The sequence below is a fragment of the Natrix helvetica genome (assembly GCF_964273705.1).
Source record: "Natrix helvetica genome assembly, chromosome: 1".
NCBI classification, from domain to species: domain Eukaryota; kingdom Metazoa; phylum Chordata; class Lepidosauria; order Squamata; family Natricidae; genus Natrix; species Natrix helvetica.
In genome coordinates this window covers 78,988,177-79,003,119 of record NC_138548.1, presented here as the reverse complement: position 1 = coordinate 79,003,119, position 14,943 = coordinate 78,988,177, and the positions used below count along the sequence as shown (strand labels likewise).

At 37.5% G+C, this 14,943-nt stretch overlaps 1 protein-coding gene across 1 annotated transcript in view; it reads right to left on the bottom strand.

Moving 5' to 3' along the window:
• Positions 1-3,342: 3,342 nt before the first annotated feature.
• Positions 3,343-14,943, bottom strand: part of SPI1 (Spi-1 proto-oncogene) — a 33,825-nt gene continuing 22,224 nt past the window's right edge. Inside the window, exons 2-5 of the mRNA XM_081939275.1 lie at positions 13,629-13,722; positions 8,588-8,805; positions 6,275-6,425; positions 3,343-4,674 (exon numbers count right to left, since the gene is read on the bottom strand). Coding sequence (XP_081795401.1) covers positions 4,358-4,674; positions 6,275-6,425; positions 8,588-8,805; positions 13,629-13,722 — 780 coding nt within the window. The 3' untranslated portion in view covers positions 3,343-4,357. The remainder of the gene's footprint in view (positions 4,675-6,274; positions 6,426-8,587; positions 8,806-13,628; positions 13,723-14,943) is intronic.

The window sequence follows — 14,943 nt, the reverse complement described above, 5'->3', positions numbered from 1 at the left end:
AGGAGGCTAAAATAGCTCTGGAAAGGATGGTCACAATCTAATTCACAAATCCAGGGTTTTGCGATTACCAGGATTAGTTACCATGATAGTAAGTAAGTAAATCTTTATTACGGTCAAAGACCAGCAATACACATTAGTTTTTACAATATGTTAAAAAGTACTGACATTAAGATATAATTTAAAAGTATTGACATTAAAAGTGGAAAATAACATACATGTTCTCAGATTGTTCGGGTCACTCCCTGGTTTACATGGGTGCTGTTAAGTATAGGAGTAAATACAATGGTCCAAAGATTGTTAGAGATATGTCCAGATAATTGGTACAAGGTGACAACTATACTTCTGTAGCCAATTTTTTGCTTATGGACATTGCAGCAGCACAGAACTTTGCAACTGCATACGTGGTAAGTAACCATGATAAGAAATCATTTTTGGGTCAAAGAAAAATGGAGAATTAGAGAATGAAGCTTGGCCACTGTCACAAAATGTCTGCTGTGGGAGACTCCCCTATTCAAGCCATAGGTGCTGTAGTGAGCACAGGGCAAAGTGAATCACCCGTTTACCTCATGTCTGTTACGTAATATTTCTCCTAACCATCTTCTGTTGATGATTGATACCCCTTCAGTTCATCTTCATGCTTTTCTTTCTGCTGGGCATACTTCTAAAGAAAGCACTAGACTACAGCTGCCCATTTTTCAGAATAGCTATGTGACTAAGAGGCATTCTTGGAAATAAAAATGAGGCTAAAGGTTCGCATTTGACTTTGCAGTATTTATGTGTGTATGTATGTATGTATGTATGTATGTATATGTATGTATGTATAATCTATCTATCATCTATCTATCTATCTATCTATCTATCTATCTATCTATCTATCATCTATCTATCATCTATCTATCTATCTATCTATCTATCTATCTATCTATCTATCTATCATCTATCTATCTATCAATAGGGAAGCTGGTAGCATTAAGCAGAAGGAGTCAAACTACTGAAGAGGGTAGTCTTGAGTACGGTATATGTTTATGGTGGTCTCTGGTATTAAGTCCTGGCCAACTACACTGGTACCCATGGACACCAGGCAGTTTATTATTACTACTTATTTTTAAATTTCTTCTCCCCCTTTCCATTAGAAACTATCCCTGGGATTATGGGGAGTACCATACACTGTTATTTTTCTAATTGTGTGTCTGTTCCACTTGGTGTGTGTGTGTGTGTGTGTGTGTGTGTGTGTGTGTGTGTGTGAGAGAGAGAGAGAGAGAGAGAGAGAGAGAGAGAGAGGGAGAGAGAGAGGGAGAGAGAGAGAGAGAGAGAATATGAATGAATCCTGTCTGGGTAGAACACATGGCCCCCTCAGCTTGAGTGAAGCAATGGTTTTCTGGGGCCTTTTTTTTTGGCCTTGGTTTCTTTAGAAAAGTGTCATCAGATCTGCCCTGAGCACGCTCCTAAACAAAGTTAGTTAAAACTGGATGATATCTAAGCCTTCTTTCCTCCTTTTTGGAGCACAAGATTTTCCAAGTCCCTGTAATTAAGCCATCAGTTGGGGAAGGATTGATTACAGTCCCTTAGTAACTGAAATGGTTTGTAACAGTACTGACCAATAGCTTCAATTTGTATTTTGTTTTTGTTGGTTCGGTGAAAAAAAATGCAAAAGGACAACGTCCTATGACAAAGGTCATAGTTTCTATAGCCTGGGTGCATTGTCCTGCAACCCTGCCTTTTTTGGGAAATTTCTCAAATTGTTGACTCACATGCAACATGTAATCCATGATCGTATGTAGGCCTCTTTCTCAGAAAGGCTGAAACATGGTCATTTCCTGTTCTTTTTGATGAAATGTTTAAGCTAGCATGATACAAAGAAAGGCAATACCTCATCTGCTTAGTGCTGGCTTCATACAACTCCTAAATGTCCACCATTTATTTATTTATTGCTGGGTGGGACTCAGCAAATGACCTCACCTTGCCCTTCTTTAGCCAAAACTTTCTTTGAAACATTTTTCCTGTCATACAAAACAAGCCAAAAATTAAAACTTCATAAGCCCCCAGTGTTGTGGGGGCACAGGAGGGAAGGGCCAATCTTAGATTGGCACATCTCTCACATGAGGAAAGGGCCTAGGTCTAAATGACAATTTTGTACAATATTTTGGTCAATATTAACTTTCTGCTGCTTCCCTTAAGTCAGGGATGTCCAAACTTGGGAACTTTAAGACTTGTGGACTTCAACTCCCAGAATTCACCAGGTGCTGGCTGGGGAATTCTGGGAGATGAAGTCCACAAGTCTTAAAGTTCCCAAGTTTGGACACCCCTGCCTTAAGTTAAAATGAAGAGGTTTTTTTTTATTATAGCTGGAATGGAATGTGTGTGCAACAATAAAGAATGGGTGGGTCAGAAATTACAGAGTTTAAATGGAATGATTGAAAAGTGCAGCTGAATAAACCATGAAATTCTCTTCACAGCTGAGGGCTGAAAGTGGTCAAACAGATGGAAATTTTCAACCAGTCACAGCTCAATGTTTTTTAGAAACAAATATTTTGGAAAACACGGAAGAGAAAACCACTTTGGAACTGGATGAGAACTAAATTATACGTTTGAAAACGTGTGTGAGGAAAAAAAAATCCTCATTTTGCTTCAAGTTCTTTTCCAAATTGCAGTTCTTTATCTCAAACCATTAGCTTGTTTTTCATGCTTATCATGAAATAATATAATACAATCTAAATTATAGCATATTTAGTAATGGTGCTATAGGCGTCACATGTAATAGAAGACCTGTTCCAAAATTTCATTGCAGTTATACAGTGAAATTAAATGTTAATGAATGTTTCAGAAAACTGCACAGGAACTAAGTAGCACAGGGACTCTTAATTATTTACTATAGAAAAATGGGAGAGTCTCTTGTTTCCTCATAAAGAATCAATAACTGCCAAGGAAGATTTGAAAAAAAGATTTATCACAGCAAATCCTCTCCTCATAATCACTTTAAAGGTAGAGAGAAACAACCTCTCTTGGTTCTTGAAATGAACGGGAAATTCCACCTCTGTAGCTCTGCAGTTTTGTGATAGAAGGAGGTCTGTTTTCTTCACCTTGAACTCACAAAGTATGAGAGAGAAGAGAAGATCCTGGGATGGGTTAATGCCATGACCTCAGTGCTTTGGGAACAGGATTATGGCTTCCATAACAATTTCTTACCTGTAAGACCATGGGGTTGGTTGAGGAAAACCATGCTTATAACTGTGGCTCCCTATGATTAATATGTCTAAGTTCAGAAATTTCAAGGCAGGGGACACACACACACACACATATGCAATCCTCTGAATTGAGAAAACTTGTACTGAGACCACAGGGTGTACATTGTGTGCTTGTGGCATTGCATGTGATAATGTAAGTACATCATTCATATTATTTGCATCACAACCTCATGATGTCATTGGGGCTTGCAATGGAGATCCATGACCAAGATCTTTTATCTGCAAGTGTTTACATTTGTTACCATCGATATACTTCCTATATGGTTCTCTTAACTGCAAAGAGGTCTCAAACTTTGTTTTACAGAATGATGTACAATCTTTACATCAGTATGAAGCAGCAGCTTAGAAGATCGGAAGGAAGAACTATTTCAATGCCACTGTTGGGGAAACAGTAACAGTTCATGCTTTAGTACATCTTATTGATTCTGTGCTCAAGGAAACTGAAGTAGGTACACCACAAGAAAGCTAAGGCCCGTAGCTCAATAGTAATCACATGATTTGGATCAAGAAGACTCTCCATCCTGGGTTCTTTCTCCAACATCTTCATTAGGGCTCGCCTCGCAGAGATATATTTATAATATGACTCAAAAACAGATAAGATTATCTGGATTAATGCAGAAGATTTGATTTCATTATATCTGATTTTATTAAATATTTAATGTCATTCATACTTGCATAAGAAGATACGTTTCCAAGGTCTGCAGATTTCTCTCTAGCCGTAGAGAAATATAGCAGAGTCTTTATTAATGCTAATTTAAAAGCTGTAGGCTAAGGCAGTCTTTGAAGATCAACTAATACTGTCTGAGAAATAAAAACACTTCATTGGCTATGTATTTTAATTACAGCACAATCAAATATTTTCTGAAAAGAACATACCTATACATTTCTTTCTCTTTAAAAACAGTCCCTACTATGTCCAGCTTGTTATATAGATGCAAAAATAACCTGTAGGAATGTCAAAGCCGAAAAGAGAATTCGTACCAGAGAAAATGGATGATGAAAACCTCAGTAAGGTAAGAATGAAGGCCCGGAGATGTTACGGCAACTCTGTTGTTAAGTCCAACCTATATTTGTCTGTACAATTTGGCTTTTGGAGAATCCTGGACTCTCATTCAGAGAGGAAAGCTTTTTCTATCACTGCTGCTCTTTCCCATCACTTCATCACTAAACTGATATGTGAGCTTCTTCTTCACTTTCTTGACCTCCCCAGTCTTCCCGTAATTTCGCAATGCCCGCGCCATTTTTTGGTAGGTCATTTTCTTGCGGTTGCCTTTCTGAATGCCCCAGCGATGAGCCAGTGCTTCTTTGTGCTTAGAGGAGAACTGGAATGTGCCTTTTTCCTTATCTACCCACCAGATGCTATCCTTCATATCTCCGCTCCGAAGCAGATCGAGAAGAAATTGGTACAATCGGATTTTCTTCTTACTACCTATATGAAGAAATAGAAAAAGCACTGCATGAGGGGCAATAGGAATATCAGAAGCTTCTTTATATACAACAGACAGTGGTTTGTAATGATTGCATTGTAACCAAGTACTATTCTTGCCATACACTTCCAAACTAATGTAGAAATTCAAAGCGTCCCAAAATGCTAGAGAATTCCTGGAAGCCTGACACTCGGACAAATCAGCCATTGACAGGCATAGAGACATAAACAACATCTACATATCATTCAAAAGAGACAATCAAAAAATCAAAAGAAACAAAAAGACTAAAACAGTTCCTTCCAGCAATCAACATTCAGATAAGCAGAGATTAACATCAGATGAATATAAAACCAACAATCAAGAAGCAAACCATACCTAATTCAAGGTACTGCCAAACAAGCTAACAGTAAGCAACAGGTAATCAAAGAATCATTAAGACTATTCCCTTCAACACTGAGAGGGCAAGCCACTAGTATATAAATGTCCACAGAGATGGCAGGATCAGGTGTTTGGGACTTTTAGCTCTGATTTTATTAAAATTAGGAATATCTATTTTCTAGTTGCTGTTTTATCAATTCTCTGGAAAATCTCATCACCAGATTCTGAGTTTGGCTGCTGTATTTTATTAAGGTTGCAGAGGGGTATCACCTGGGTGAGATGTTGGGTTCTCCAAGGACCATGAAAAGCAGGATGGGAACCTGAAGTTTTAACCATAGGCTGCAGGCTGCAAAACTTAGTATTGGATTTCTCTCACAGTCCAAGCCAACATGGTCACAAATGTCAATGCCCAGGTACTGGACAGGAAGGGGACATGCCATAATGATTTAAGTAGCCAGTAAAAGTGCAGCAGATCCCTGCCCTTGACGACACTTCCAGCCTTCACACTGAGATGTGAGAGATTATTCACATGGCAAGGTTCAGGAGAAGAGGGAAAACACTACTAACAGTAAATCAACCAAAGACAACTTCAGAATGCATCCCCAGCAAGCTAGGGGATGAGATGAAGGCAATACCATCAGGACATGCCCCCTTAAAAGTGGTTATCAAGGTGTCTTCAAATTGCCAGTAAGCAAAATGTGAGGATGAATCTGTAGTTTCTACTTGAAACTTAGATTAAGGAAATAAATGAAACATTTTCTTTTTAAAATATTTGAATAGTGGCTTGAAGGGAAAACAATCAGAGACACTATCGAATGATAAAAGATCACAGTCAATTGGACTCCACCAGTTGGTTGGAGAAAAAGAGAAAGGACAAAGAAAACCTGGCACCAAACATTTCAGGAAGACCCGAAAAGGATCAGTCTTAAATGGAAGGATGTGGAGACTGAAGCTGCGGATCGAGAACTGTGGAGTATGTTTGTGGCTCAATGTGTTTAGCACAACATGTGGGAAATAAAAATACAAGATAGCCATGAGAGAAAACTTAATAAAGACAGGGGAAGAGTCATCAAAAGAAAACAACATTTCAGTTTTGAGATAGTAGAATTATAAGGGTAAGTATGTCAGATGTGACAGTGATGTCAGAGAAGCAATGATCGGACAGGAAAGAAGAAAAAGTTAGGATAAAATATAGAATTCAGCTTCTGTGGCATAGTTGCTAACCTGATTCTCCATTCATAATCCCAGGAGTGGGTTCCCCAACCTCAGTCTCTCCATCTGATACTTCCAAGGGTGGACTCTGCCTCTCTAGATCTTCTTCATCAGAACTGCGCTGATGAGAGGGGTACATACACATGCGAGGCACGAAGGCAACCTGTTCAGAGATATGAGCTTGTCAGATAAGTCATACAAGGGGAAGGTGTGCCAAGAATGAAGATGGGTAAAATAGCCTTTCTTTCAAACAACTCCCAAGCAGTTGCAAATTTGTGTCTGCCTTATCAGGCCATCTCACAGGAAGATGGATAAGGACAGGCTACCATTGCAGGAAAAATCCAAATATACTGGTAACTCTGTTTTTGTTTGTCATTAGGTTACAGAAGCAAACCTCTCTGCTTCCTCCTAGGTACAGGAAATAAGTGACAAAACCTATTAGATCTGAAGCAAGAGAGTTAAGAAGGGACACGTCGAGAAGATACAAAATGGCTCTCGGTTTGTAACTTATTCTAGCAGTCAGATCGTGGACTTCTGAGGTTTTTCTGTTGATGTAGAAGTTATTCCAAAATATCTCAGCAAGGAATGTGCAATTAAGTTGCTTCAGGGGTACAGTGATGGGTGGTTAATGACTCGGCAGATTAACTGGAGATGACTACAGTGGAACGGGCTGGGATTGAGTAATATTGTGTGTACATTTCCTGCCAGCTCTGCAGGGGTGAAACTACTGACCTTAACCACAGAGTCACCTTGAGTTCTTTATAGTTAAACTGCAGCTTAAATGGAGGCATTAGATTGCCTACCAACATTTAATTTAAAATTAAATTCAGAGCAAAGGTCCATCATATGAAACAGCTAAAGGAGACCCAGGGAAAGCAAGATCTTTATTTAAGGCCTATTAAACACCCAGAGAGGAGCGACTGAGGCACATTTTTACTACACACTGGAAATTCAGTGACAGTTTGGAAGCTCTTCCAGTGGTGACATTCTGGAAAAAATTGGGGGGAAGTGAAACATTTTCATTTATGCTAATGAGATGTCTCCGCGAGTTTTGCATGGAGAATTAACTGTCCCTAGTGTTAAACTGTTATACTTTGGGGAAGAATGAGAAGGAAAGCGCTGACATGGTGAACCTCAATTTAAAAGGATGATGGAATATATATCTAAAATATCTATTCCATTCATACTAATCTTTTTTTTTTAAGTGTGGTTTTAAGTGTGGAACACCATGTCCTCAGTCTACTTGGGGCAGAGAGAAAAGGTATTTTGGGGAGGCAATTCACCTCCAGGAGAAATCCCATTTAAAATATCCTATGGCTTTTTGGTGCCATATAGAGCTCATCCAGAGGTTGGTGGACCAGATATGGTATGCCTAGTTTGGGATTCTGCTAAGAGACCACCTTTGCTGGGAGGATATTTTTCAGACAAATTGCTTCTGCCTATTCTCAGCACATTTGAACAAACATTGCTATTCCAATTGTCTAGGAATGAATGTGCTGCCTCTATTATACTATTCCAAGTCTTGAATGTGTGATATTAATGCTATTTGACAGAGAGTGAGCATTTTCTAAAGGGAACAAGAAATATATTAACTGCAATCAGTGGCTATAGATGCTTGGTTGCACCCAACACTGGCCACTAAGAGTCAACATCTAGACCAACAGTGGTGTTCCCTATACAGGCAACACAAGAACAAGAATGAAAATAAAAATACGGGTTTGTTCTGTTCCCTCCTACATGGAAAAATGTTTAGGTGGATCATGTATGATGATGGAGGTGATAATATTTTAAATGTATTGGCTGCCCAATTCCAACTCCTTTACATTGCAAAGAAGGGAAGAAGACAAAGAATGAGCAGCTCTGTTCCTCTCTTTCATTCATAGTTACTGAGAATGTTTCTCCTTGGGCTGATAGCTGATCAGGAGAATATTTTTATTGCAACCCTGGCAAGGAATAGCACATTAAAAATAAACTGTTCCCTGGGTCTCACTCTGTTGATTCCACCTGTTATTTCTGGTTTAAAAAAATAGCACCCCTCCCAACTGATAATAATATAATTTCAAATGATGCATTTAATTGCATGGATAATTTTGCTCTTCTGCTAACAGCCTAGAAAAGGTGTACCTGCTTTTAAAAATATTAAACAAAGGTGATATAATCCTATGTGTAATGCTTAGTCTCTTGTTCTCTTAAAATGGTCAGTGGTGGTATTAATTTGTCCTAGTTTTATTAAACTACATGTTATAAAATATGAATAATCCATGCATATCCAGTTATCTGCTTACAAAACAACTACACTTGGATTATCTGGGCTCAGATTTGTACCTGATGGTTGTGGTTGAGTCCAAGATGAGTGACAGGGATCCCGGAGTCAAGAACGTGCATCTGTTCTATCTCCATGTGCCGGTAGAGCTGCTGGAGTTGGGGTGGCTGTACACTTTGGAGCTCTGCAAAATGATTGTCTCCAAAGCTCTCAAATTCAGTGTGCAGATGATGGGGATGATATTCCCAGTAGTGGTCTGATGGAGTTAAAAGCAGCTCACCTGGTAACACAGAATTAAAAAAACAACACACACACACAGTTGTTCATATCTGTACAACAGAAAGAGGATTGCTAAATCTACCAAGTTCACATTCAGTCCATATCAAGATTTGATCCCATGTGGAATATAAGGAATTCGAATTATGTTCTAATATCTAGAGCAGGAGTTTTTTTTTTATGTTTTATGTTATTCAACAGGACATTCAGCAAGTTCCACTAGGATAGTTCATTGTTGTAGTTTATTATGATGTCTTTAATAGCATTATCCTTGGTTGGAGGCATTGGGGTGAGAATTACATGCCTGGGGAGACATTGCTACGCTTTGCCTAATCCAAAAAGCTGAAGGAAGTGAGTGGAGAAACAGCCTTGATCCAGAGAAAGAAAGCAATTTGGGGAATGAGGAGATGGTGAATGATAAGCATAACATTTATAGTAATAACACCACATGGCAGCTATGTGCACTGTTTAGAATTACTTCCTTATAGCATAGCTGTGAAGGTGCCAACTTGGTATGTGAGTGGCATATAATCCTGAAACAAACTAGAATAACTATCGTCACACGATGATAGCATTTTAAACAATCTACACACTCCGGCTATCTGTATACATCGACATCTGGCTCGTTACTGTAATTTGGTATAGTATTTTCCCAAACAGCTCCATGGGAAATGAATGCCATGCAAAAATGTCATTAGTACAAGAGTCAGAAGCCCTTTTCCATAATCTGGCTGGTTCTGTTGATAAGCTACTTATGGTTGCAGGAGCTATATGAAAATTAAAACACATTCCAGTTCTTTATGATATACAATCATTGATAATTGTCTCTGAATGAATTAAAAGTTTCATTTATAAGGCACAAATTTTATCAGTATGTTGAGAAACAAAAACAGATCATCAAACCAACAATGGTATTCTCTATGCCAAGAAATTTAACAGCCTGTTCTAAGTTTGGACTCAATTTTCCAACATGGAACGAGGCAGCACAGCTGTTTGGCTATCCCAATCACATCCAGACAGTTGCTTACATTTCTGACCAATATGCATTAGAATCCCATAAGTTTCTGTCCTACTCCTAATAAAATGTAATACTTGTTATCAAAAATGGAAAACTTGTTTTAGGAACCCTCCTAAAAGATACAAACAAAAATTGTCACCAATTTGAGAAAATTTAAAACTTATGTGCAGTTCTGGTGATCCAAATCTGAAACTTGCAAAATTTGAAACCTTTGACAAATGGAAGTGTTAAAAGTGTCTGAATCAATATACCAAGGCTGAAATTGTCCACACAAGAAGTAAATACTGTTAACCGATGATTCATCTCTCTTCCTCTATTCTGCTGCAGCTGCATTCTTTCTAAAAAAGTAGCCTTTGCTCCATCTTTGTCACTTTGTCACTGAAGAGTAAGGTGGCCTTTACAATATTAGATTTGTAACCTAGTTATGCTACTTCTTAGCTTCCATTTTAATGCCCTGTTAACTATCTCTTTGGATGATGGCAATCCATTGAATATTTGAAAATTAGGCAAAAACTTCAGTACAGAATTTTATTTAGAAGGAAGATCAGGCCTGTCACCTGGTCCTTTTCCGAATTCATTTTAAGCTGCTGCCTTTTAACCTTTAAAACTATTCCTAACTTGAGATCTTGGTACTTGATGTTCTTCTGTTGATGAATCACTTGTTCCCAGATGTATCTATGATGATCTGAAATAGTCATCCAAGGTCCTTTTCCCAGTGTCCCTGATAAGTGATGTCCACAAATGACTGTACTGATGAAGGGCTTCTCCACAAATGTCCTTCTCAAAGTATTGGATATTTGTCCTCAAATAGCCTGGGGCCTTACGTCTTTCCAGGGCAAGACAAATGCCTAAATTTTATCCAGCTTTGTGTTTTTAACATTTTATTTCTCTGCTTTGTGGTTTCAACAAAATTTATGCTGTGGAGTTAAGTTCCTCTCCCCTCTCATTATAAAAATCACCATTTAACTTTAGAGGGACATTTTACTGAGTTTACTCTAATGCATTTTTGTAGTTGTGAATATATTATATTGAAAAATCTCCCAGAAAACTACTTTATCGCTCTCTTCTTTTCTTATTGTAAATCCTGTAATGACACAAACAGCTGCCAGCATTGTGATCATATCACTCTTCCCTCTCCTTTGTTATGTGTGTTGTGGCCATTTGGTGCTCTATGGTACTAAAAAAAGTGAGATAAGACTGTCTACATCACAGTCTGGGGATGAGAAATGGCCAATGTCACAAGAATGAGGTGAAACTGGGGTTGCCAGCCAAAGTGTAAATCATTAATGAAGAAAGACTGATGATCAAGACAAGCTGGAAAAAGTTGGTTGCCAATTTTTTTTTCTATCTGTTAAATCTGCTGTAGTGCTGCATTATTGTAAAGCTGGCCCTCTACATATTTTCCTTTCAGTTGAGTTCCTAACTCAACATTTTTATATGACTTCTAATATGGCTTGGTGGCATATTTTAGCACTGAAAAGCAGTGTAATCCTTAGAATGATATGTGGTGTTATGATTGACAATGCTTCATTCAGACTTAGATTCATGTAGCTCAATATTCTTTTACGCAGCAGCTTTACCAATGTTCACATATTATCTGTTTCAGTCCTTCTATCTAGCTGGAGGAGAGGAGATTTAGATTTCTTTCATTTCTTTCTTCTATCCCCTTTCCCTTTTTGGGAAGGATAATTAAAAAAAATCACTAGGGTGTCTGTGGCTTTTTCATGTGGGAGTCATTTTGAAACTGTCATGTGAAGTGAAAGAGGATATGAGAGAATTGTTTGGTATGGAGACGAGGAGAATGCTGGCTTTAATGGCATGAAAACGTTAAAGGAAAGAAACAAGACTTAGTTTGCTCAAATTCACTGCTAAAATAAAGACTGAAATAATGGTCCAGTACACTCACTTTTTTACCAAAGCTGTAGAGTTGTTCCTGTCATAAAGGTCTTTATTTTTTTCTGATCTTTTACTACTAGATAATAAGAGTAACCTTTGACTGACATATTACTGCTAGGTTGTGAATATAGTTCATCTATTGTTCTTATATTTATTCCAAGCTGAACCACATTAATAAAGAAATGATTACCTATACATATATTTTTCCTTGACCCCTTTCCCCCCAAATGTCTGACTTGTATTGGATATCACTTGGAATCCTCATTTTTATCTCTGTAACAATTTACCAACATTTCATATTGACAATAGAAAAGAGAAGAGATTCATTTATAAGGAAAGGTTGAAGAGTAAAGAAAATGGAGTAGATATAAATGAGAGAAGTACAGATTCCTGTGTCACTTCTCTCATCTTTTTATTATATTGAGTTCTTCCATATTGACTAGATAATTAAAATTATCTTTTTTAGATTAATTCAGGGGTCTCATTTACACATACGATTATTATACATATTGTGAGGTTTTGGATAGGACCAATTAGAGGAATTTCTTTCTGAAAGTTATGCACTATGGTGAAGTGTAAATATTTTAAATAAATATAAGTGACTGCCATGGGAGGTAAGAGGGGGAAGTGACAAAACATGATCTTACAATAAAAAGAACCCACCCCTTATACTGTATATTTGCATGTGACAATGTGACAAAGTTTGGGCAGGGCCGAACTTGCCTTTTTTCATTATGACACACATTTTGTCATTTTGTTGTGACTGTGGTTAGGAAAGGTTGCTTATGTAAATAAATACTTTCACTTTCTTTATAAAGGTGAATAAACCTATATCCAGAACAGTCCAGGCTGATAGTTTAAAGTCAAATGTATTTAATGTCAGATACATAAGAACAAAACAAGGAAGGCATTACTTGCAGTCATAGGTTGTGCTAAGCACAACATGGTTTTCTTTGACTTCAGTTTAACATGTTTCAAGCTCAGTCACTATCTCTTATAAACTGTAGTTTACAACTTAGCAACTGAATCCACTCAATTATGGTTTATTCAGTAAATAACCAGGTCAAAAAACCTGTAATTTCCTTACACCTGGAGCAGTGATTTCTAAATCAGCTGGAATGGAAAAACAGCCCATGATTTCCAGTCCAATTCCTTTCTGTTAAATAGGGCCATTGCTAATCTAATTTTCAACACAACTGGAACTATAACAATTTAAGCATGAGATAACTTTTGCCTTTTAATTATTATTTCTTGTTTTCAGATGAATTCAATATTATTCTTCAGGAATTTCTGTAAAATATTTTGGCATTTTAACCATATATGGGAATGTATCTGCTGAGCCTGCTTCTCATTTCTTGTTGTGTCCATCACCTTGGTCATGGAGAATATCTTAGTATGCTTTGCCCAATTCTGTTATCCCCCAAAGATACTTGCACAGAATGCTAACTCTCAACATGGTCAGCCAGAGCACATATGAATCACCTGGCTAGAAACTTGGGGCTTGATCTTACAATCAAACCTGCAGATCATCACCTCTGAATCATGTTCTTAATTCCACCTACTGTATGTTGCTGTGCAGATATTCTTATCCTGTCTTATTATCAAAAAATATTGTGCAAAATCTAGAAGAGTGATTTAGTATTATTTGTACTTAACCGGGAAGTGCCACCTCTGGAAGAATCCAGGACCAAAATTTGGCAGGTATAATGAAAATAGTTATCATGAAGATCTTTGAAATGCTGTTGTATCAATTAATTGATTCAGAAAAGTAGGGTTTATATCAAGCTATGCCAAAGTGCTCTAAAACTATTGTTGAAACAAGGTAGTTAAAAAGCTATATTGATTCATTATTCTTCTTGAATGACCATAAATCTGTTTCTCTGGTATTCCCAGATTTTGGGCAATTTACTTACCACCGTGACTGTCTGCTTCATTGTTGAGATACTGGTAACTATCATGGGACTGTCTATAGAGGTCTGATTCATAAGATACCAGGTCTTCAGCGGGCTGTGTAGAGAAGAGATTATTGTCCCATATGAAAAACAAAGACCAACATTCCCCTTTGTCCTTTGAAAACAAATAAGACATTGAAACATGAGGTTGATATGGGCCTTCAGAAACTATACTTCAAATCAACAAGAAAGTCTTTTTGAAAATTAGCAAAGATGGATTTTTTAAAAAAACATACAGTAGTCCTTTCCTGTAATCATGAAGCAGACAGGAATTATTTTCTCCATCATTTCAAAACTGATCCTCAAGCATCTGTAGCGGGCTATATGTCTTGGCTCTTCATTTCAATTAGAACATGCCCTTCCAAAATGAAATATCAATCATGGAAAATAATTGAATATTTTAAAGAATTCTTCAAAATTTAGTAAATGCTCATCCTGCTCCAATATCACCACCGCCCCTCCAAGATTCTGTTAAAATAGGGGTGTCCAAACTTGGGAACTTTAAGACTTGTGGACTTCAACTCCCAGAATTCCCCAGCCAGCATGGGGAACTGAAGTCCTGGGAGTTGAAGTCCACAAGTCTTAAAGTTCCCAAGTTTGGACACCCCTGTGTTAAAACATATACATAGATGGCAGTTTAGCTCTCTGGAACAGTGCTCAGATCTTTAATAGCCACACAATTGTTAGAATTTTACAGTAGTATCATGTCCACTGGGTTTCTCTCTGGGAGATTGTCCAGAGATGCTGGTGAAAAGCTACATAATTTTCTATACCCTCTCTGGATTGTTCCATTGTTCATTTCTGAACCCAATATGAAAATGAAGACATGGGATTTATTTTTATTCTTGGTCTTGTTTTGTTTGATTACTGTTTTATATTGAAATAATGCCATTTTGCCATGGTAAAACAGACAGCATGAGGGGAATTTAAGCATTATTTCTGCAGCAGAACAAAAATCAACTCCAGGCAATTAGGAGATGCAAGGGAAGAGCAGTTTATTTTTCATTTAATTTTCAACTATTATCAATTGGAGAATGCAATGCAAGCTGTGCTGCAAGAGAAAAACCACCTTACCTGTGATCTCTCATTTACCAGGGAATGCTTGGTTGCAAAATGGGTGGCTTTAATCGTTTTATTCTTCTTTAAACATTTATAGCTGGTAAATCATTATTGCAGAGTATTAGTTATTTTATTATTCATATTTATAGACCGCCCCCTCTCCCGAAAGGGACTCGGTTATGTAAATAGATAGCTCCCCAAAGCCTGAGAAACCTCA